The sequence below is a fragment of the Marmota flaviventris genome, chromosome 14 (assembly GCF_047511675.1).
Source record: "Marmota flaviventris isolate mMarFla1 chromosome 14, mMarFla1.hap1, whole genome shotgun sequence".
In the NCBI taxonomy this organism is placed as follows: Eukaryota; Metazoa; Chordata; class Mammalia; order Rodentia; family Sciuridae; genus Marmota; species Marmota flaviventris.
In genome coordinates this window covers 78,033,548-78,057,273 of record NC_092511.1, presented here as the reverse complement: position 1 = coordinate 78,057,273, position 23,726 = coordinate 78,033,548, and the positions used below count along the sequence as shown (strand labels likewise).

General features: G+C 52.3%; 1 protein-coding gene across 1 annotated transcript in view; it reads left to right on the top strand.

The window, feature by feature from the left end:
• The first annotated feature begins 274 nt into the window (after positions 1 to 274).
• Positions 275 to 23,726, top strand: part of Tcf7l1 (transcription factor 7 like 1) — a 113,032-nt gene continuing 89,580 nt past the window's right edge. Inside the window, exons 1-3 of the mRNA XM_027948915.2 lie at positions 275 to 690; positions 771 to 834; positions 1,065 to 1,192. Of these exons, the coding sequence (XP_027804716.1) occupies positions 469 to 690; positions 771 to 834; positions 1,065 to 1,192 (414 nt within the window). The 5' untranslated portion in view covers positions 275 to 468. The remainder of the gene's footprint in view (positions 691 to 770; positions 835 to 1,064; positions 1,193 to 23,726) is intronic.

Sequence of the window (23,726 nt, the reverse complement as noted above, 5' to 3'; positions counted from 1 at the left end):
GGGTTTGCGCCAAGCTGCAGAGAGGGCCTCCGAGGCTCCGGGTGAGGCGCGGGGATGGCTGGGGAGAGCTCGGGGTCCCGCGTCGCGCGCTGCGGGGAGGCGCAGCCCCCGGAAGGTGCGAGTGTGAAGGCCAGTGTGAGCGCGCGCTGGCTCTCCGGGCTCCCTAGGCGCGCGGGTGTCAGCTTGCAGCGCGGCTCCTCCCTCCGGCCCCCCTGCCCGGCCGGCGGTCCCTCCCCCTGCCCGCTCGCCCCTCCCCGCAGGCCCGCGCCGGACGCCCCGGCGGAGCAGGCGGCAGCGGCGAGTTGGGGAGCCCGGGCTCGCGCTGCCCGAGGGGCCGATCTGAGCTCCGCGCCCGGCCGGCCGCGCCGCTCCCCGCGGGGCCACGCCCTGTCAAACTTTGCTGCGGCGGCGCGGGGGAAGGAGGGAGGGGCGCGGGGCTGCGAGCGGCGGCCCGGGTCCGCGGCCACCATGCCCCAGCTAGGCGGCGGCGGGGGCTGCGGCTCTGGATCCGGGGCGGCCGGCGGAGGGGACGACCTGGGGGCGAGCGACGAGCTGATCCCCTTCCAGGATGAGGGGGGAGAGGAGCAGGAGCCAAGCAGCGACAGCGCCTCGGCGCAGCGGGATCTGGACGAAGTCAAGTCGTCTCTGGTCAACGAGTCGGAGAACCAGAGCAGCAGCTCGGACTCGGAGGTAAGGAGGTCCCACGCCGGCCGCGGGGGACCCAGCCCCGCGCTCGCTCACCCGCCCGCGCCTTTGTGTCTCCTCCGCAGGCGGAGAGGCGCCCTCAGCCCGCCCGGGACTCTTTCCAGAAGCCGCGGGACTATTTCGCCGAAGGTACGTGTCCATTGGGCCAGTCCCCAGTGCCGGCCCCATGGTGTTCCGCGCCTCAGCAGGCGGCCCGCGGTCCTGTCGCCCGGGTGGCTGAGCCCCTGCTCTCCGCCCTCTCAGCAGCAGTCGCCCTGGAGCGCGCGTGAAGGGCGCTCGAGTCCCGGTCCCCCGCCGGAGCCCCCTGCCGCGGCTCTGTCCAGGGCCCAGGCCTCACCCAGCCTCGGTTTTGTCTGCAGTGAGAAGGCCCCAAGACGGCGCGTTCTTTAAAGGGCCCCCCTACCCTGGTTACCCTTTCCTGATGATCCCGGACTTGAGCAGCCCGTACCTCTCCAACGGACCCCTATCTCCCGGAGGAGCGCGCACGGTGAGTGTGGGCCGGCAGCGTCGGGCGAGCGGGGGTGGCACCGCAGGATGTGCCCCCAGGCTCGGCGGAGGGGTGGGGGTGGGGCCTCCTGCGCCGACCCTGGGCAGAACTTTTTTGCGGAGTTGAACTTCTCGGTGGCGCCTGAGTGCTGGGCTGCGCTGGCCACTGCCTGGGTGAAAGGGAAGTTCCCGTAACTATTCTCCTTTTGCCGCTCGAGGCTTTGGGATCCACCTTGGGGATGTCCCTAGCCCCACAGTCCTTTGCCTGCTTCAAGGAACGTTGGGTCTGTGCCCACTGCGGGGGGTCTCACTTCCTTCCAGAGATCTGCTGGCCTGACTTGGCAATAGGGCCCGGAGGAGCCAGGTCGACATGGCCCTCATTTCCCCGGGTTCTCTGGGCGACCCTGAGCTCGGTGCTAACAAACTTGCATTCGGGGCGAACTGTTCACGACCCGCTCTCCCCCTAGCCCTCACACTCGGGCCTCTACTTTTCTGCCGAGCTCTGAATCTTAAACTCCCGGAGATGATTTCGAGGCGACCCTAGGCATTCCTCAAGTTGAGGAACTTGGCTTTTCCCCCCTTTTGTTGCGGGCTTTTCTCATTTAAAGCGAGCGCTGCGACACTTTAAACCTGTGAATGGGCGCGCATTGTGTGCTGTGTTCTGGCATTTGGAGCGGTGATTAAGCAAATTGACCCGGCCCCAGACGACGTGCAAATGAGGGCGGATTCCTTCGCCCTCTCCAGCTCCAAACTGCCCACCCCCACGCCCGCATAGCAAGGGGTACGGTCCCGGGCTGGCCAGGCCTTTGTATCCTCCGAGTCGCCACCCCACCCCCGCGATCGCTGCCCAGGTGTTGGGTCCGGTGGCGGGGTGAGCGCCTACCTACTGGGTGCCTGTTGCGCGCTGCCGCTTCCCAGCCATGGTCTTTGCTTCCGCCCCTTTTCCCATTGCGAGCGAGCTCCCGCTCCATTACCCGGTGGGGAGTGCTGGCCCTCTGGACTGGGCGTGGGGGAGGTTCTGATCCTGCAGAGGGGCGTGGGAGCGCACAGACCTCTCAGCCTCGCCCGGGGAGGGAGGAGACCCCGCAGGTTTGGCCCTGCCAGCGAAATTTGGATTTGGGCCTGTAACGGTTGCTTTTTCCCATGCCTATTTCAAGAAAAGTTGGGTGAACTTTCCCCCCTGCGGGCCACGTTCCTTCCGGTGCCTGCAGGTGGAGGTGGAAATGGAGTTCCCTAACTTGGTGTGTGCGGTCAGAGTTATCCACTAAGCCCCATTTTTCCATTTACCATTAGGAGGTCTAGAGAGGGGTCCTGGAGAGGGGGAAGGGAGCCACTAATTTTGTGTCAACCCAGAGCCGGGTTCTAGGCAGTTAGAGTCACCAGACATGTCTCAGGTATAACTCTTTTTTCCTCAAGATGGAGATTACTCCGTGTGCCCATTTCTCTTTAGGGGCGTTGGATTGTCAGCCTCACACGTACCTCTTGGACCTTGACTGTGGAAGGGGTCTCTTCCTCAGCAGTCCCGCACCAAGAGCCAAGGCAGGCAGGTTTTCTGTTTGTGCCTGTCTTACCTCCTGCCATCTTATGGGTTTTTTTTTTTTTTTTTTTTTTTTTTTGCCGAACAACTGCAGGCTGAATCTTGCTGATATTGGGGGTTCTTATGACTAAACCTGGGCCTGTGTAGCACTTCGGAGCCTTCCTTAGGGAGTCGATTTCCCCCCCTCTGACTGTCCCTGCACTTCTTTGCAGCCATTCCTCATCACTAGCTCATGCCACCACCCTTTCAAGCCTCCTAGGATATTGTTCTCTGTGTCTCTAACTTGACCCTCTTCCTTGAACATCACCGGCATAAGGAGAGCAAGTGATAAGACTCTTAACCACTTGGTTGGACTGTGGGACTGGATGATAGTTTTCCTAGGGGTGATTATATCAACGTAGTTAACATGATTTTTACCATAGACAAATGGTTCATCAGACAGATTTGGCCTCTGCTGGTTCCCCAGCCCAGGAAAATGAGTATAGCTGGGTGTGGGTGGGAAAGGGAGGGAGGTGGCTGCAATTCATGATCTGATCTCTGTTCTAGGCACCTTAAATCTTTTTTTTTTTTTGTACCAGGGATTGAACCCAGGTGTGCTATAATTTGTTCTAATTAGTTACATGTGACAGTAGAAGGCCCCCTTTTATATTTTATTTTGAGACGGGGTCTTGCTACACTGTGGAGGCTGGCTTTGAACTTGCCATCCTCCTGCATCAGCCTCCTGAACAGCTAAGACTACAGCTGCGTGCCACCATGTCCGGTAGCATTTTAGGTCTTGATTTATTTCTCCATCATATAGCTCTGGACTCTGCTACTCTAAGGCTTGTAAGTGGTATAGAACTGATGGCCCTGGTTCTCCGCTGCTCCAACATTTCTGGAAATACCAGCTTAGGAGGAAGAGTGGGGATTGGCAGTTTATAGAGGTTCATGGGCCTTAGGAATCAGAGCAGGGGCAGGCCTCAGTTCAGGTTCCCTCCCCAGTGGCCTGGCTCCTCTGAGACAGCTGAAGCCTGCCAGTCCCACAGCCAGGCTGTCTCACTCCCTGTGCAGCAGCACCTTGGCCTTCGCCCTGGCTTGGCCAAGATGCAGGGAAATTGCCTCTTCCTGAGGCTCTGTAGAGAAGAGGTCCTCTTGACCTGGGTGAGTGCCAAGCCTCCAAGCCCTGTGCTCATCTGGAGCCTGGAGCCTGGAGCCTGGAGCCTGGAGCCCGGAGCCCGGAGCCCATGGCCTATGCAGAGAAGAATAACTGCCACAGGCCACTTTTCACCATTTGCAGTTGTCACACCAAACTCATGCAGTCACCCATGAAAACTTCCCAGGTTTACAAAACCACCTCAGCCCTGTTGACCAGAATTTTCTTATGAAAGCATAAGTCAATATGTTAGAAAGTGGATCTCAAAAATAATCTAAGACAGGGCCAAAAAGAAAATGCTGAGAGCATTTCTGCCAGCTAGCTCCAAAGGGACAGAGTGGGCTGTGCCACAGTGTGGGTGCTGATGGCCTCTGGAAGGGAGCAGCCCAGGTGGGGTGGTGAGGGTGCCTCTGGCTTCTGTGTGCTGTGTAAGTTTGGGAACTACGGTCCGCAGCACCAGCAAAGTTTCTCATGTCCTCCCCAGACCATCAACTCCAGTTCTGCATGAAATTGTCTTTGAGCGTATGCCCACTTTAAGTCCTCCTGTATCCCCCTGTTTCCCCTGGGCGGTCTGGCCAGGGTCCAGGCGCACCCATTCTTCCAGAAGGGCAGAACTCCACGTGCACAGAGGTTGCTTCGGGAGTTGTATGTCACAGCTGAGGAAAACCTTTCTTTTGAAGGATTAGTATAAACATGCTGCTTTTGGTAAAATTCTTTTAAGCCATTTCATCTAAATATAACTTCTGTTCCATTTTTTCTAAATATAACTCTGCGTTTAATGAGGGCTTTTCAGAGAGAACAAGCTTCCAGAGGGCCCTCCCTGTGTTGCAAAAGTTTTGGCACTTGGATTGCTGGGGTGACATTTGATTTCAACCTCTGGGAAGGGACTTGAACCCTGTCAGTCTTTCTTTGGGTGGGTGGATCTGGCAGGGAATGTCTGACTTGACTTCTTATGATTTTGGAAAGTTAGTTTGGTCTCATTCTTTATTGATTGCATTTCTTGGAGAGAGAGCAGGCTGTTGCAAATACACACACACACACACACACACACACACACACACTTCTAACTTTAACAAAGAGTATTCCAGCCTTTCCAGGGACATGCAGTTTTACCAAAAGAATTGTGGAAGAAAAGAATTTAAATGTTTAACCCACTGGGAAAATTTTCTGTAATGGGAAGGCCCTATTTATATTTCAGTTTTGAGGCAACTTTTATCTGCAAATTGGGAAAATTCAGAATTGCGTCCTTAATATTAACTTGTAACAATTTGGCTCCTTCAATTGATGCTTATTGAGTACTTATCATGGACAGTGGCTAAGGGAACATGGGAGACAAATGCGTTAGACTCAGTTTTTCCCTAAAGGATGTTAAAATTGAGATAGCATGCCTGTAATCCCAGCAGTTCTGGAGGCTGTGGCAGGAGGATTATAAATTCAAAGCCAGCCTTAGCAATTTAGCAAGGCCTTAAGCAACTTAGTGAGACCCTGTCTCAAAATAAAACATAAAACAGGCTGGGGATGTGGTTCAGTGGTTAAGCACTCCTGGGTTCAATCCCCAGTACCATACACACAAAAGTAAATAAATAAAAATTGAGTTAGGAAGAAGTACTATTAGCATTCAGAGATGCTATATGTCTATGTTAGAGACAAGACTGGAAAAACATTTTTAGAATAAGAAGAAGGTAAAAATTGTTTTGAGCTGGGATGTTGGAGGAAGGCAGATAGAGGAGTGGTTTTAAACTAGTCCTTGAAACTCATGCAATTTGGGGGAGCGGGTACTGGGGATTGAACCCACTGGAGCTTTACCACAGAGCTACAACCCATGCCCTTTTTATTTTTTGAGACATGGTCTTACTGAGTTGTTTAGGGCCTTGCTAAGATCTGAGACTGGCCTTCAAGTTGTGATCCTTCTGCCTCAGCCTCCCAAGCCCTGGGATTACAGAACCGTCATGCCCAACCCACTCATTTCTTAATTCAAAGTAATTCTTGGTAAATATTTTTTAAAAGTTATCTGTACAGATGTAAGAGAGGGCATTTCACTCCATCTCACTCCTACTTTGAGATGGGAGCTGGTGCAGGGAGGGCAAAGACCAGCAGGGAGGAGGCCAGCCTTTTGGGCATCTGCAGGTCACTTGGCTCCATCCACCTGGAGGAGAGGAACAGAGAACCCTGGAATTCACGCAGGGGGCTGAGGCGTGGCTGAGTGTCCAGTGCATGCCTAGCGTGGGCAAGGGCCTGGTTTCCATCCCCAGCACCACCCCAAAAGAGTTATGATGGGAAGTGTTGGGGCTTGAGGGGCCAGACCGGGAAGGAGCTGACACGGTGGGGCCCGGTGAGGTGAGACCATCTGAGTGGGAGAAAGCATGGGGACAGGGATGGCTGCCTGCATCTGCCTGAGGAGGCATCAGAAAGTGGTCCAGGTCACAGTTAACCCCTGGTTCCCGGTCCTGGCTGACCTGCGAGTGACCTCACAGCCGCCCCCACTGGACAGATGCCCCCTGGTATTCGGCAACGACAGAGCCCACACTGCCTGTGTGAGACTCTGGGGGAACTGCTGGGTTTCCCTGGGGACATGCCCAGCTCCAGGAGATGGTACTGAGGGACCATTGGAGTTGCAGGGCCTGGATGATGTGGGCAGCAGGAGGAGAGCAGGAGGAGGAGCACTGAGCAAGGACCACAGAGTGACGTGCAGCCTGGTGGAGTGGGCAGACGCCGGGGTGTGTACGCTGGGTGGCCGGATGGCTCTGGGACAGTCTCAGTGAAGCCAGGGGCAGGTGGGCTGGGTCTGGACTGTTGCTGGTAGCAGGGGGACTACAGGCCTCATTAGGAAGCAGTGATGGTGGGACCTCCCTGCTAAATAAGGAGGTGCCACTGCAGTCCTGGGGGCGCTCTCCGGCATGGCCTGGAGCTGGCTGGTGCTGAAGGAGAGACATGGGAATCCAATGCGACTTGCAGCAGGCGATGGTGCTGGGATGGAATAAGTAGTTTGGGACCAGGAAGGTCCTGTCACTTGTGAACGTGGAGAAAACTGCCCCAATCAGTTGATCCGGCTGCTTGGGGAGGCTTTGTATATTCTGTGTGTGTTCTACTGATTGCATTTAGGGAACGTTACGGGGTAGAAATGAGATGTTCCCCAGAAGCTCGTGTGTGACAATGCAAGACAATTTGGAGGAGAAACAATGGGTTGAGAATCCACTGATATGGATTAGCTGGGGGGTCACTGCAGGTGGCGGGTGTGACAGAAGGAGGTGCGTCACTGGGGGTTGTGCCTTTGGGGTTTGTATTTTGACCCTGGTGAGCAAGACTCTCTATGTGCTTCCTGGTGCCCCGTCCTGAGCTGCTTTCCTCCCCAGCCCTCCCACCACAATGTCATGCCTCGCTCAGGCCCCAAGTGACAGAGCCACTTGTCTGTGGACTGAGACCTCGGAAACCTTGGGCCCCACGTGCACTGTTCCTGCCCTGAGTTGTTCTTCCAGCTGTTTTGGTCACAGCGGTGAAGAAGTGACGTCATCGCCGTTCCTAGGCCTCGGCATTGGGGACAAGGGTGGGGGCTGGGCTCTCCCCCAGCTGTGGCGCACCTGGCACCTGTTTCTTTCTGCCATTCATAAAGTGTCCAGCAGTGCTCGGAGGAACCTTGGTTGGTACTTTTAAGGTTCTGAAACAAATTTCAAAATCCTAAAATCTTTTTCATTATGTGCAGAATCTACAGATTTTCCTGGGAAGTGAACATTTAATTTAGAAGTACACCTCAAAGTTTGAAAATAAAATCATCAAAATGCTTTTCTATCCATGGCTGTTTTTATGAATTTTTGTGGAAATCATAAAAGAATGATAATCCTAGCTACCTGGAGTCCCCAGGACAGGAAATAAATCCACTCTCGTGCCCTCCAATGGTTGCAGTATTTTTGGAAATCCATATTCAAGAAGAACAAGGCCCCAGATGTTCACCCTAATTGAAAGCAAACATGGTTGTAAAATTCACAAAAGAAGAAACTATAAATGGGTACCAGATATGTAAAACTACATTCCACCATGCAGGTAGTCTAAAATGCTAATTGACACAAGAATCATCTTGGCCTATCAAATTGACCCTAAGATTTTGTCTTAAGCCCTTCAAGGCTGGCAGATGAGAACAAAACGGCTGCTCTTTCTGTCTGTATGTGACGGATGTAAGTGGCCTAGTCCCATTTGGAAAGCACTTGGCAGTGGTTGCTGAAACCTTGGTGTTTCCCAGTGTCTGACCTGCTAGGAAGTAGGCACTTGTTCCCATTTGGCTGCTGTGCAAGCAGACTGTGGAAGTCAAGTGTCTCATACAAGGTCACACTGCTGATGGCTGAAAGTGAGTCCAGGTCCAGGTCTTCCCATTCTGTCCTGGACTCCACACAGCGTGGGAGCATTTAGGGATTGCATTTAGGGAACATTACAGGACTGGCTCCTCTGGGGTAGGGCAGGGAGGGTAGGTTTGTTCCAGGTGCAGAGTGGACCTTGGGCATCCCTTCCCTAATCCATGGCTGTCTGCATGAGTGAGAGGCCGTGGGCAAGCCCTGGCGTCAGACTGGACTGCAGAGGAGGTGGTAACCTTTAGCCGGCTGCCTACGGGAGGAAGAAGTGGTGATCTGCCAGTGTTTGACTTGCTGGGAAGCTGGAAACTGGTTTTCCTTGCTGAAATCTGGGAAGGCTAGAGGAAGACATGTGTCTTTGGCATGGAGGGGCACGCCCATTCACTACCCTGCAACTTAGATTGCAAACCAAGCTCTGGTAAATCAAGTGTGCAAATATGTCCTTGTGGTTCATTTATAAAATATTTGAAAATTGGTTGCTTTCTTTGAGCTCTCTACAAGTAAAAAATGAGTCCCAATCAGGGGCTGGGGTTGTGGCTCAGTGGTAGAGCGCTTGCCTAGCATGTGAGAGGCACTGGGTTTGATTCTCAGCACCACATACAAATAAATAAAGGTCCATCAACAACTAATAAAATATTTTTAAAAATGAATCCCAATTATCTATGACAGATGACTGCAGCGTGAATTGGTCACCCTTTTCATTTTGGGAACTTAGACAAGTGCTTGCACACTGCTCTATGTGTGCAAGCACTTGTCTAAGTGGGTAAAATGATTTGAAATTCGAAATTGTGAAATTGAGTACTTCTGCCCTCAGTGTGCAGATCACCTCCAGGGGGTCTTTTCCTGGAAATAGCAGCATGGTGGCCTCCTGAGCATGGCTATGGAGTTGAGGAGTCCTCAGAATGTTAGCTGAGCCCTCCTGGAGACCTGGAGGTGAAGGCGCTAGCTCTCAGTGAGAAAAGGTGTCCCTGTGAGGGCTGGTAACTGAAGAAACTGATGGATCTGATGAGGAGGAAGGAAAACAAGAAGCAGGAAGGAGTGAGATGCAAACAGGTCAATTTGCAAGCCCAGATCTGTTGGCCACAGTGACCTCTGATGGTTGGGGCTGCACTCCCCTCCGTAAATTCTCACTGTGAGTATGTCAGGGTCCCCAAGATCAGCTGGATTCATAGGACACCCCCCGGGGTGGGTTGAGTGTTCCTTCTGGGACTCTCAGTAAGGACTCTGCACCCTTAGCCCTTAGCTGAAATCTGCCCCACAAACTCGGGGGACTGGGGACCCAGAGGGACCCCCCAACAGGTGGTAGAGCCAGTATCCAGCCTTGGGGTTCCGGGTCCACTCCTCCCATGGAAAGTGATGTGAAAATGCCATTTGCAGCAAAAAGCAGAGAGATTGTGTGTAGGTGGAGAAGTGAGTTCCAGCTTACCACAAGCTTCTGGGCTCTGCCTGTCCCTTCCACTCAGGACGCACTGCGGACCCTGGCTGCTGCTGGAGCCGGATGGGGCTGTCCACAGTCTCGGTGGTGTTCCTGGCTCTGATTCGTTCTTGGTTTCCCTGTGCTCTGTAGCTCCATGGGATCTCTTTCCCCTGTGGACCCCTTGTTTTCCTCTGACCTCTCGAGGTGGCCGTCTTGTTTCCGAAGCTGCACTAGAAGAGTCACATGCATCTCTTCCTGCTTCCTGCTGCCAACCAGCCCATTCTCTTGTAAGGACACGAGTATTATTGTGCATGTAAACTTGGTGTAGTCATCACTTTTTTATTAAACAGTTTTCTAGGAGGGGTACACAGAGGAGAGCTCTAGAGGACGGGAGGTGGACATCCCTAGCGCTCTGCTTTGCAGTGTGGGTTTCTGTGCAGAAATGCTTCTCAGGGAGATACTCAAGGTGCTGCAACTCAAGTGGAGATGGGTAGTCTTCACAGCTGTGTGCTGATGAGAGGTGCAGGAAGAGGCTGGGGTGGACAGAGGTGTAGAGCCCCTTGGAGCTGTGCCCTTGACCTTTCACTGGAAGCTGAGAGGAGTGGGTGGAGGGGTGTGCACCACTGCAGCCCACCTTCCACCCAGGCAAGCAGTGGAGCTAGGGTTTGGCCCAGCTGCCTGTCTTGAATCCCAGCCCCGCCATGCCCTGGCTCTGTGTGCCTGTGTCCCTCAATGCCCTGGCAAAATGGGCATAACCATAGTACTTTGAGGTGCACTGGATGACTTAATCAGAATTTGACTAAGGCTATAAAATGCCAGTCATAGAACAGGTCTCTGGGATATCAAAAAAAAATGAGAAATGTTATTACAACAATTGATAGCAGTATGGTATTATTACAGTATTATTAGAATATCCAGGAACCAAAAGTCATAAATAATATTTTAATAAGTGGATATTTTCTTGCCCCATTTAAAAATATCTTTATAGAAAATGATTCAAGAGTATAATCGGGGAGAACCCAAAAGTGCTTAAGAGTAACTGATACATCAGCATTAGTTTTGGTACAGGTTATGAATTTACCTGGCTGTCAGTTCCCGTTGCAAAGACTCACATGTCACTTTAATAAAATCATGAGTTTGCACGAGTTCCCAACCACCGGACAGTGTGTATACGTGTACTTTTATACACTTTATCTATTAGTTACACTTGCCTAGTGCAGTGGCCAGTGTAAGCCCAGTGACTTGGGAGACTTGAGGCAGGAGGATTGCAAGTTCAAGACCAGCCTCAGCAATTTAGTGAGGCCCTAAGCAACTTAGCAAGACCCTGTCTCAAAATAAAAATAAAATGGACTGGGGGTGTGGTTCAGTGGTTAAGCACCCCCAGGTTCAAACCCTGATATCAAAAACAAAACAAAACACTCCATTCTGTAAGTTAAACTTAATTTTTATATGGGATATATGTGACAGTATGTAAATTATATGTGTGTATTTTAACTTTGAATTTTAGACTAATTTCAGGACACAACAAACCCAAAAATTCAACAAATTCCAGGGAATTCCCCCAGGCTTCCCCCAAATGTCAACGTACACTGTATTTCTTTATCTTTCTTTCTATAACTTTTTTAAGAGCACTTCAGAGTAAGTTGCAGACACGAGATCCCTTTACTTACAGGGCATAATTTCTCCAGAAGCTATATTATTTTGTGCCACTATATAGCATGTGTATATTCTAAAAAGATGGACATTCAACACAATACAGTTGCCAAAATCAGGAGACTACCATAGACAACATTGCGTCTCATTTATTGGTCTTATTTAGATTTTGCCAATTGTCTCACTAATAGTCTTCTGTAGTGATGGAAAAACTTTTTTTTTTTTTTTTAATTCAGGGGCCTGGGGTGGGTAGGTCAGTGTAGAGAGCCTGAGTTCAGCCCCCAGCATCCAAAAAGGAAAAAAGGTATTGCGGGGGGGGAGCAGGACTGGGGGCCAGGTTTGGCTTAGACATCTCCTTCAGAGATGGGATCTCCTTCAGCCTGGAGCAGTTCTCCAGCTGTCTGTTTCTCATGCTCTGGACGTTTTAGAGATTACAAGGCATTCTTGACTTGTTTTCTGTTTCTCCATGGGTGGATTCAGACTGCTCATTTGGGTGGGGGCTATCTCATCAGGAGCAAATCTATTCTCCCAGTGCAGCTGCTGTTACTACTCATCACAGATGGAAATCATGTCTGGACTGCTTCTCCAAGAAAGTTACTATTTTCCTCTTTTGTAATTAATAAGTATCTTATGGGAGTTGCTTTGAGACTATGTAGCTATTCCTTCCATTCCCACCAAATTTTGATCCACTGGTTTTACTTGCCCTGAATGATATTTTTTCTTTTTGCAGCGCTAGGGATGAATCAGGGCCTCACGTGCGCCAGACAAGTGCTGACCACTGGGCCACCGCCCAGCCCTTGATAATTCTTGCCAAAAACAATTATTACTGGGGAGTTACCAACATGATGATCACATTTTAAAAATTTGACATTGTAAAGAAGGAACAAAGATCTCCCAAACTGCTGGCATAATTTTGAGTACTAAGTAAGATGAAGGGATGAGATAGTTTTGGGTCCCTCATTACGAAGCAAGCAAACAGGGCTGGGAGGTAGCCCCGTGGTGGAGCGCCTGCCTGGCACACGTGAGGCAAAAACAAAAACAAAACCAGGTTCTGTTTAGATTCTCTATAGTCTATGTTATATTTGTTTCAAAGATGATTTACCAAGAAATTATACGTGACGTTGGAGGGTTCCCCCCATGGGCACCCTCTGCTCTTCATTGCTGGGTAGGTGTCAAGAACTTGCTAATTAGGTTTTTAGGTCTTTTTGTTGATAACTCCTGTGGAGTCTCTCACCTTCTGCCTTTTGTTAAATGCAACCCCAGTGAGGTCTTTTCCTGTATCTGTGTCTATAATTTTTGGAAATTGCTAGATTTGGATTCTTCGGGAAGCTTCAGCGTCCTCTCTGGCTCTTCTTCACCTGTGTTTGCAAGACTATCTGATGGGGGTCATTTCTCCCTGGGAGCCGCCTGAGGTCTCTGTATTGGTGGCAGTCACCAGTGAGGGGCACTCGCCTCCTTGGCTTCAGAATGGTGATGTCTCTGTCACCCCATCACCCCTCAGCTGTGATATGTCTAAAAAGTAACACTGTCCAGCATCCGCTATTTAGCTACGTTAGGTCAAAGGTCAGCAAACTAAACCGACCTGTCATGTATTTTTTTTTTAAAGAGAGTGTGAGAGACAGAGAGAGAGAGAAGGAGTGAGAGATAATTTTTTGATATTTATTTTTTAGTTTTCGGCGGGCACAACATCTTTGTTTGTATGTGGTGCTGAGGATCGAACCCGGGCCGCACGCATGCCAGGCGAGCGCGCTACCGCTTGAGCCACATCCCCATCCCCCTGTCATGTATTTTTATAGTCTTATTAGGACAGGCATGCCTGGTCATTTGCATGGTATTCAGTGCTGCTGTTTGCATCACAAGGTGCCCAGTTGGGAAGTGGCAACTGAGGCCATATGTGGCCCCAGAGATGGCCATTTGCAGACCTCATGCTTTATCTAGGTCATATGGGGAAAGCAATTCAGTGTTCAACTCTGTGCCTATTTACCAGTTTCCAGATGGTTTCTGTCACCCTGTGAAGGTGACTAGGGACTATGGGGATTTAAACCCAGTTATTGTCTTTCAGTCTATTTGCAGTTATTTTCCTCATGGATACATTGTCCGATCTTAGCCAGTTGGAACCTTTTCAAGTTGGCTCAGAGTCCTCTGGGTACCGTCCCGGTGTGGCAGGATGTTCCAGGTCCGTCTTGCTTCCTGTCCCAGACCTGGAGCCAACGGTCTCTAGAAGGAGCTCTGACTCTGCAGTGGGAACGGTTACTTACAGATCTCCACGTAGACACCGGGTGTGATACCTAGCCACTAGAGGCCATGCTGGGTGCTGTTCTAAGGACACCAAGCAGTTCCATGGGCCCGGAAGTTGAACCTATGCCTGTTGTGACTTAAGAAATTAATAAGCACTTCTTCCAAAGGAATGAGTTCTTTTTAATGGACTCTTGATATTAGTAATGTTATTAGTCCCTTTAACAATTGGTATTGTTTTATCATTTTATATATGAAATTGAGGTCTTTTATGCTTATTTTCTTTTGGGGGGTACCAATGTTTGAATCCAGGAGTACTTAACTCTTGGGCCACATCCCCAAACATGCACCAACAAGCCCAGTTTACATTTTATTCAACGAAGAAAAAAAATCCATTGTAAGGGGGCTGCAGTTGTTGCTCAGTGGTAGAGTGCTTGCCTGACATGTGTGAGGTACTGGGTTTGATCCTCAGCACCACATAAAAATAATAATTAAAATGAAGGTATTGTGTCCATGTACAACTAAAAAAAGTTTATATGTATATATGACTAGGGATGGGCTCTGTGGTAGAGCACTTGGCTAGTACTCGCAAAGTCCTGGGTTCAATCCCCAGCACCACATACATACATACACACACACACACACACACACACACGCACACACAGTATATTTCTCTCAACTGATAGCATTTCAACAGATAACAAACTTACAGGTGGAGACAGTGACAGCAGACCCCAGCACCATGCTTCCTTCCCTGTCTCCTCGTGTTCCTACACAATCAGGTCTGCTGTCACTTGAGCACACCCAGGACCAGGTGGAAGCTCAAGTGGAAACGCAAGCCAGCATCAACAGCAGATTTCCACTCAGTACCACGGCTGAGCCCAGGTCTGATATACCCTAGCTCTGACTTGTTGGTGGCAGAGATGGAGTATTGTACCTGCGTGTGAGAGACATGCTTGGCACTCTGTGAGGGGCTTGTGAGCTAAGCTCGGTACAGCTGTAGTGGCCCTGTGCTTTTGGGGTCTCACTGGCTTCCATGAAATGGAGTCTCATTGAACAATCCCCTGAGCGTGTCTGTTCCAGTTGGTTTGGTTTTCTGGTGCTGGGGATCATACCCAGGGCCTTGTGCATGCTAGACGAGCACTCTACCACCGAGATCCAGCCTGGCCCCTGCATTTAATTTTGGATGGCTGGCTTTCCACAGTTCATATTCCTAAGAGCCTAGCGCGGCTGTTTCCTTTTTCATTACCCTGACGGGGCCTTCCTTAAGGTCCGACTTTCTGCACGTGTGTGAAGATCTGATATTGTTTCTTTACGTTTCCCTCTTTTTTTATGCACAGTATGTAATAAAACAAATATCAAACGGCTGCCTTCCTCCTGGACATTTTTAGGTTAACAAGGGAACTCATTGTTCACTTCTGGTACCTTGCAGTGTATAATTCTTGATAAGTGATCGTTGGTGACTGATCATTTTTATTTTGCTTATTATGGAAGTTTTCTTTCCACTCATCCCAGAATTGGGGCCATTCATCCTTTTGAAAACAAATGAAGCCAAGCTCTGGCGTGTGTCTGTGTACGTCCCTCCTCGGTGACCCTGACCATGTGTGCAGTTGTGGGGGCCATATGTTTTCCAGGCCTGTGCCAAGGAAAATACTTGAATTACATTAGCAACTCCAAGGTATTTTGGCTGTTCCGAGAGGACACATGATAGTTTTCCAGTTATAGGAACAAGGGCTTTTGTTTTATTCTGCAGTTTCTTATAGGCTACGAGAACAATAGCGCCTCTATGAGCCCTGCGCAGAGAGCATCCTCGCCATGCATGGGGTGGGGGGACGTGCTGGCTGCATCTCTGCAGGGCTCTGAGCCTTTATAGTCGCCTGGATCATGCAGGCTTCCTGGGGCCTGTTGGGCCAAATCTTTCCTTGGTCTGGAACATCCCACCATGTCCCCACGCCCTGGTCTTCCTGGCCTCGGCCTTGGACTGGGCTCCTGCTAGAAATCCTTAGCACCCTGCACTTGAACATACCTTGCTGTGGTGAGGCTGGGGCCTGATCATCCCCTACACACCTGCTCCCCGTGGTGCACCTCACAGCTCCCTCTCCAGGCACAAGATGAGGGCTTTGTGAGCCAAGCTCGGTACCACTGTAGTGGCCCGCAGCCACCAGGCCCACGTGAGGTCCACAGCCAACACCCGTTGAACCCAGAGGCCTACTTTACAAGTAGCATTTCATGGGACTAGTGCTCTATGGAACCCACTATGGGAACCACAGGGTGGTCTGCGGTACTGTTGGACTCTTAGTGTTTCATTTTCAAATGCAAGTAACTGGGATTCCATGGACCTTCGTGATTCCTGTTAATTCCCTCGGAGCACCCAGCTAGCAGGAGCTGCTGATTTATTTAAAGACGGGGCACAGCTTGAAATGAGTTATCTCGGCAGCTCACAGTGAGTCAGCCAGATGAGAACCTTGACTTCCCGCGACCGCCCGGCCGTCACCCTGCCCGTCTGCTCCTGTTCTGTTACCTCAGTGGGAACCAGTGTTCCGACTGTCAGGGAAAGAAGTCAGATGCCCGTTTGTGCACTAATTAACGTGGGCAGAACAAAAGGCCCAGCTTGGTTTTCAAGTTCAAGTTTGGCTCATAGGCAGTGTGCAGAGATTATGATCTTGGATAAATTAAAAACAAATGTTAAAGAAGTCATAATGAGGCAGAGAGGGAGTTCAGGAGCCTTGTTTTTAAACACCCGGGGTAAGCAGGCTGCCCTTCCTAGACCTCGGCCTCCCCGTCTCTGCAGCCAGCCCCCTCTGGAGCACTGGCTCAGTGTCCATCAGGCCTTCTTTCTATGTCAGCCTCCTTGCCACACCCCCAGCCCTTCTGCACTGGGAGAAGTTGGGTGGACTTCATGTGTATCCAGAAGTTGGGTGGACTTCATGTGTATCCAGAAGTTGGGTGGACTTCACCAAGTCCAAGAGAATCGCACATTTGGCTGAATGCCCCCTGCCTTGCGAATGACCACCACCTGCCGCCGGCTCAGCTTCCTTCTCTGTGGGCTCAAGGCACAGGTCAGGGAGGGATGGCTCCTGCTTTCTGCTCTCCAGGCCAGGCCCAAGCACAGTCCTGACCCCTGTGGGGAGCTCAGGTAGCACTGCATGGGACTGTAGCTATAAATGGCAGCGAAGCCTGCAGGCATCCCTTGAGCACAGTCCCCACGCTGACTCAAGCCCAAGCCCGGCTGTGTGCGTCAGGTCCCTGGGACGTTACCACGAGCACATTTCAAGGGCTCTCTTGTGGAAATGCAGTCCCTCTGCTCTCACCCCTGTGTCCCCGAGCACCCCAGGGCCAGTCAAGACTGTGGTCAGCCCCTGCCTGGGAAAGCACAGAGGGAGTCTTGCTACCTGCCGGAACCGCGCCCCAAGCTCCTGGAGGAAGCAGAGGTGGAGCGGGCAGCTCTGGCTAGTTCAGCGTGTCCGAACGTGCGTGGCGCCCTTCCGTGGGGGACACATGTGCATCACAAGTCGTTCTCAGCCAGGACACGTGCCCAAGAGGCTGAGCACTCTAAGTGTTCCTCACCACGGAGCTCGTGGCCCTGGGTGTCCACAGCCAAGGTCCAGAAGCTGGGGAGCTTACTCACGGGTTGATGTATTAGAGGACTCAGACACGAGTTGGCTCCTAGTTGTGATTGAGGAAACGGAGGCCCAGGCAGGAGAGGCATCCTGGTAGGTTGCTTCTCCCTCTGAACACAGCTTTCCGCAGTGACAGCTCTGTCTCTGAGCGATCTCTGTGTCCAGGAGAGTCCTACAGTGGTGACTTCATTTGGTTCTCAGAATGACCATGCAAGCACAACTGAGGTTTTCTTGCCTTTCTTAAGAGGAAATCAAGGCTCAGAGAGGTCAACAGCCTTACCTGAGGTTATCTAGCCTTCCAAGGGCAAGGACAGGCATTGAACCCAGGTTCACCCAGCCATGCCATGTGGTGCCACCCCTGCAGGCCATGGAGATGGCGTGTGTGAGCCTGAGGGACAAGGTTGCACAGTGGCGGTGCTGGTCCAAGGACCCGTCCTGGGGCTGCATGCAGTAGGCAGGTACATTCTGAGGCTCCACCTGGGAAATGGTGTGTTGGGCCTGAGCTGTCTCTAGGAGGACCAGCGGATAGGGGCTCCAGCCCTCTGGAGGCCTCTGGGTGAAGAGCAAGAGCCTGCCGGGTCCCAGGGAGCTGGACAGGGAGACTCAGCGGGCTTTCTGCCTCCGCTCCTGGCTCCCTCCTTCCCTGCTCAGGGGAGGTCTGAGTTGGTGGGAGGTGAGGGGCAATCAGGGTAATTGCTCATCATTTGTGCAGACAGGAGCACGGATGTTAGCAATGCCTTCTGGGGAGAGAGTTGGGACCCAGCGCTGCACAGACAGGGAAAGCCAGCCTCCCCTGGGAACTCCCCCGCAGACTGCCCACCTTGAGCTCTGGTGGTGGACAGAAGGCAGGCCAGGGCTGGGAGCTGTGTGGCTCTGGCAGCTGCAGCCAGGCCTGAGGAACTGGCCAGTGAAAGGGCTTCATTATGGCCTCTGGAGAGGTCTGGACTTCCACAGTCATGTGCACCATCTCCCGGAGGCCAAAGCCAGAAGGTCAGAGGGGTCTCAGACAGGGCAGTGGACGGCCTGTTCATAATTTCTGACCACACCTCTTGCTCAGAGAGGTTGAGGGGCAGGAAGGAAGCTCACTTTCAATCCTAAAGAAAATCACTGTTTGAATTGCTAAAATGTGATAGCTTGGGCTGGTGGGGGGAGCGTGTTGGGGGGGATGTGACAAAGTTTCCCATCACCCTTTGGAAAAAAAAAATCCTAGAAATTTCTAGTAGCAATGTATTTTTTTTCTTTTCATATTTTCTTTTTTTTTAGTTGTTGATGGATCTTTATTTTATTCTTTTACATGCAGTGCTGAGAATCAAACCCAGTGCCTCACGAATGCTATGCAAGTGCTCTACCACTGAGCCACAGCCCAGCCCCTCAGTGTATGTTTTATCCTGCTTTAAGAAAAAGGTGTTTTGAGCAAAATAACACAGTATTTTCTCTCAGGCCTCGGGGGTGGCTGAGGTATCCAGCCTTCCAAGGGCAAGGCTTTTGGAGATGGTCCGAAGCACTTTGTCTCAGCTCACCTGCTAAAGGGCAGGAGTGCACTGGGACCCGGCACACCTTCTGACTCTCAAGACTGCAAAACAGGCCCTGATGAAGAATCCTGTTAGTGAAGGTCCATCTTAAGTCTGGCTCTGCCCTTCTCTGGTGCAAACTGTCTTCCCTCCCACAAGTTTCTGTCTGAGTTGGTGCCTGCTGGAGCACAATGGGGCTTTGTGGTGGAGGAGGGCTTCCCCAGCCCTGGGAGGTGCAGAGGGCTCCCTCCTTCAGGGGATCCCTGGAAGGAGGAAGCCCGGGCTTCTTGGCCTGGGCTGGAGCTGCCCTGACCCAAAGCCCCCAGGACAGACTGCCCTGCCGGGAGCCAGTCTCCACCTGCTATGGACCAGCATCTGCGCAGTCTGCAGCCTCTGTGGGCTGAGCTGTCCACTGCTCTGGGTGATTCGGGGCCACTCCTGTCCCTCTGTGACTGTTCTTCAGTCCTCCCTCCCTCACCGTGGCTGTGCAGCCTTCTCCAGAACCACGGAGATCAGAAGGGCACATCCTGGCTACTGTTCTTGGAGCTCTGAGCAGGGCATGAAGGCAATCGCTTGGCAGGGCCACTTCTTTCCGTTCCAGAGACAGAGGAACCCTGGAGAAATATAGGTCATTTTGGACTTCTCTGGGCCAAGTCCCCTGACAAGCCTCCATAAGGAGACTTAGGGGGAGGGTGGCATCTGAGCTTACCCGCACAGAGGCCTGCTCTGCCATCCCGTGCCCCTGCCAGCATCCTTCTGCAGGCGCCAAGCCCCTTGGTGCCTTTGTCCTGCTGGGGCCCAGCTTCTCCCCAGTGTTTCTGCTCACACCTCTCCCGGGAACGCTGGCAGCTGGTCACTGTGTTCTTTGCCTGCAGAGCTTTGGAATATGCCAGCATCCCCCTAGCTAGGGACTTGCATCTGTCCTGCCCTAGGAAGACCTGCCTCCTGCTATCCATGTCCTCCTCATTATTGTACCAGCATCAGTGTGAGAGCCGGTTTAATGGAGTGTAGACTCCGGAGTCTCTGGGATACCTTTGCAGTTGCCCAGTTTCCTGGTGAATTTTCAGATTCTCTGGCGGCTTGGAGGCTTGGATGAACTCGGTATTTTTCAGGGTCAAGTCTATCAAACGTTATTCTAGTGCTTGGCCTTTAGCACCAGAACACGAAGCCATCGGCCCTTGTTGGAGGGAACCGAGTCAATCTGGGGCTGCAGTTCTCTTTACGGAGGGCAAAATCAGCTGCCCAGATGTGGCAGTCTCTTCCTCCTAGGATAGAGGTGGTGGCCCAGGAGGCAGAGAGGCCCTGTCTGCACAGGGGGTACACCGAAGGAGCGGGACTACCCTGTGCAGCGCACCTCCCGAAGCCCCTGGGCAGGCTCTGCATCTCAGTCATTGCACAAGGATCGGCGTGCCTCTCCATGCTGGACTGAGGGTCCGTGGTGACTCACTTGTGGTGGGCCTGTGCTGGGGGTGTCCCCCTGCCATGGTGGTGCCAGGACCCTTGAAAGAAGTAGTCAGACTGGAAGGTGGCTGGGCCTGGCTGGGTCCTTTGAGGCAGAACACAGGCTCCTGTGATCAACTGGAGCCAGGTGGACAGTCTACCTAGGCGGGCCAGCAGGGCAAGCCGGGTGTGAGGCCACAGACCTGGCTGTCTGCTCGCAGGAATGAGGATCCAAGATTCATGCCCTGAGGTCCCCAAAGGCCAGGAATCACTGGCCCTCAGAAGCCCCTAGGGCTGTGTTTCGGGTTTGGTTTGACTGCACACATGGCTAACCCCAGGCTCAGAACCTCTGGGTTTCAGGCCCTGGAAGGTATCTTTACTGAAAAGTCCCGTTCAGGTGGTGCAGGGCTCAGGTGGAGACCCCTGCTGGAGGCTTGGCCCACCTCAGCCCCTCCAGGCCCCCTCCCCCCACCCCCCACCCCCGCACAGCAGACACACTTGGGCAGTGGTGTGGAGTGCTCCTGGTCCCTGACAGTACCTCCCTATTTACATCTCTGCTCCAGCGGGACAGTCTGTCTAGATCAAGCCTTCTCACCCTTGCCTTGCTCAGCGGCTGGGGGCTTCTTTCTGGAGACCAGCCTGGAGAATTCTGAGTATTTGATTGTGGTTCAACTTCAAGCTCCCGGGCACGAAGGTGCTTTGCACACACCAAAACTTATTGGATAATGTTTTCTTGAAAAAGCTCCCTTTTGCCTTTAACCCCCATTTATCAGAACAGCCCATCATTCCCTGGAAAGGGCGCCCTAGACTGAACCTGGAGGGAGCCAGGCAGCCCGGAGCACGCTCCGAGAACCACTAAGATAAACACAACACGCACTCTTGCCGGGTTCTGAGGAGGAAAGGCCCTCAGAGGTCACAGGGCCCAGCAGCTCTCAGCCTTGGCTGCTCATCAGAATCATCTGGGGAGCTTTTTAAAAACCGCTCATGCCCAGCCCCCACCCCAGCGGTGGCCATCCAGCTGGTCTGGGGTGGGGCTCAGCCTGGGTGGAATCTTCTGAAAGCTCCCCAGGGGCTTCTGATATGCAGCCAAATTTGCAAACCACTGCTGGAGACTAGAGCTGCTGCTGGAGACAAATGAACAGAGATCTCTGCGGGTGGGTTAGCCCCCCCCCCCTTCAGGTCAGGCAGTATGGCTGGTGGTAGACTTGCCAGCCACTATGCCCCAGATTCCTTGAATCCCTCTATCATCCAGCCCTGTGTCAACAAACCTTGGCCTCTACCGTCCCTCCTGCCCAGAGACCAGGAGCAGACTCTGTACCAAGCCTTATCTCAAGTTGCTCTGTGGTAAGGAGACAGTGTACTGGGCTCCAAATTAAAGTCTGGTTTTTTCAGTCTGTTCATTTGATTTTGAATTGGGTTTTTTGTTTGCTTTTGTTTTTGGAGGCAGGGTCTCATCTCATCCTGTTGCCCAGGCTCATCTCAGACTCCTGGGCTCCAGGGCTCCTATGCTCAGCCTGCAGGGAAGCTGGGGCTGCAGGGGCCCCTCTGTGCTGGGGCCTTATGGGTTGTTGATTACTTTGGGGGTACCATAACCGACCACTGCAGCTTGGATAGCTTCAGCAACAGAAGGTAGTTGGCCCAGGTTCTGGAGGTCGAGAGTCTGAGGGGAGGGTGTGGACTGTCCTTGGCTCCTGGATGGCCCGTCCTCTCCTGTCTCCTTGTGGTCTTCCATCTGTGTGTGTCTCGCTGAGTCCCCTGGAATAAGGACGCCAGGCACAGACTCATGGAGAAACCTCGCCCTAAGGACCTCACGTGGCTTGAACACCTCTGTATGAAGACACAGTGCCCATATTAGGCCTCCCTGAGGCTCTGGGAGTCGGACTCTGCCCACGGGGTTCCCTGGCTTACGACGGGTCGCCCTGAGCGGTTCAGAATGGCGGTTAGTGGCTGGAACTGCTGCTTGTGCAGGAGAAACATACCTTGAATTCTCAAGCTGGACCTTTTCCTGGCTAATGGTAAGGTGTGCTGTGCTCTTCCATGTCGGGCGCAGTCCCAAGCCACAGCGTCTGTCAGCTGTGGGAGCAGGAGGGCGAGCGCCGGCCCTCTGGGGTGGGCTAGGGGGTTGAGCCGGGATGTGCAGGAGGTCTGGTGAAGTTGGTGCATCTTCAGCTTCTGGAATGTTCAATGGTGATGGGTTTGCTGGAGTGGCACCCCGTCTTTGGTACAGCGGCATCTCTCTTTCTGGGGGGATTAGCTGCAGGTCTAACAGGTACCCTTCAAGCTCCAACTTGACTTGACTTCCCTTCAGCTCACTCCTGCCCTTCAGTTGCTCAAATGTGGAGCTCGGGGCTGGTTGCCTCTTGGCATTGGACATGAGCCCGCCCGCTGGCTGTTCCCACCTCTGCCAACCCTTGGAGGACCAGGGTTTGTGTTCAGCCTCCCTGGAGAGGAACAGAGCTCCTCTAATTTCCTCTCCCTGGTGGAGAAGAGGGTGGAAGACGGGCCTCTTGTGCCTCAGGTGAGGCTGAGGTCAGGGGCTGCTGCCCATAGGGGAGTGGATTCTGACCACTCTCTGGACAAGGGTCTTTGTTTTAAAGTGAGGGTGCTTTAGAATGTAAATATGTCAAGTTCGGTGAGGGGGGACAAGAGTGACCAATTGTGAGGAGGAGGCAGTGTTGGATTCCCACCTCCAACTCGACCACAGGGACCAGGTTCTTAACAGGGTGACCCACAGATGGAGTTTTATTTCATAGTTGAAATGCTGCTTTCCTCCAGCTTGATTGTAGAGGACAAAGCATCCTGACATGGGCAGTTCTCATGACCATAGCCCGTAGAGGTTCTTAGGTGAGGTCCCTGCATGAGGTTAGGTATCATGGATTGTGCTTTTGTTCCTCACGTTAAAGGTCTTGGCCGAAGGTCATGGTAGACGTCTTGAATTATCCTGTCACTGCTGCGAAACTAGAGGGTTCTGAGACGTATTGGTCGGTCTCATTGAACTTGGGAACTAAGTGTTCTCGCAGCGAGAATTTAAACTTTGTAGTTTTATTTGCGCTTACTTCACAGTGAGTTTATTTCCACTACATATGCTCTCGTTTCTCATGGGCGCCTCTCTCTGGCCTGAACAGCTTCCTCCTTTCCAGCAGGGATCATGGCCCTGGCGGGGGCTCCTGTCCACCTGGGCAGGAGTCTGCACCTGGACCCTTATGTTCAGTGCTGTTCTGCATTTTCCAGCCTCTGCAGCAGAACTTCAGCAGGGCTTCTTGGTCCATGACCCCGTGTCCTGCCCCATTTGTCCTGGGCACCCCACCAACTCCACTGTGGTGAGGACAGATGACTCTTTCAGGTCCCCGGTGGCTCCTCGGGTGTGCACAGCCCCGTGGCCTGGACAATATCGCCAGTGCTTTTAAAGTGAACCCAAGAGTTGACCCTCTTGGCTTGATGGCTTCGTGGTGTCTGCTGGGTCAAATGAATAGTTGAGGTTTCAGGCTGTGCGAGCTGCGTAGATTGCATGCCATGTTTCTCTGGTTGGTTTCCTTTCCAATCCTGTGTATTGAATGTGTGCGTTTAGTACTATTTGGGAAAGGTCCTCAGCCTTGCCTTGGCTCCTGTTGGTGGGTAAGTCCTACAGATCTGGATTACGATCTTGATGA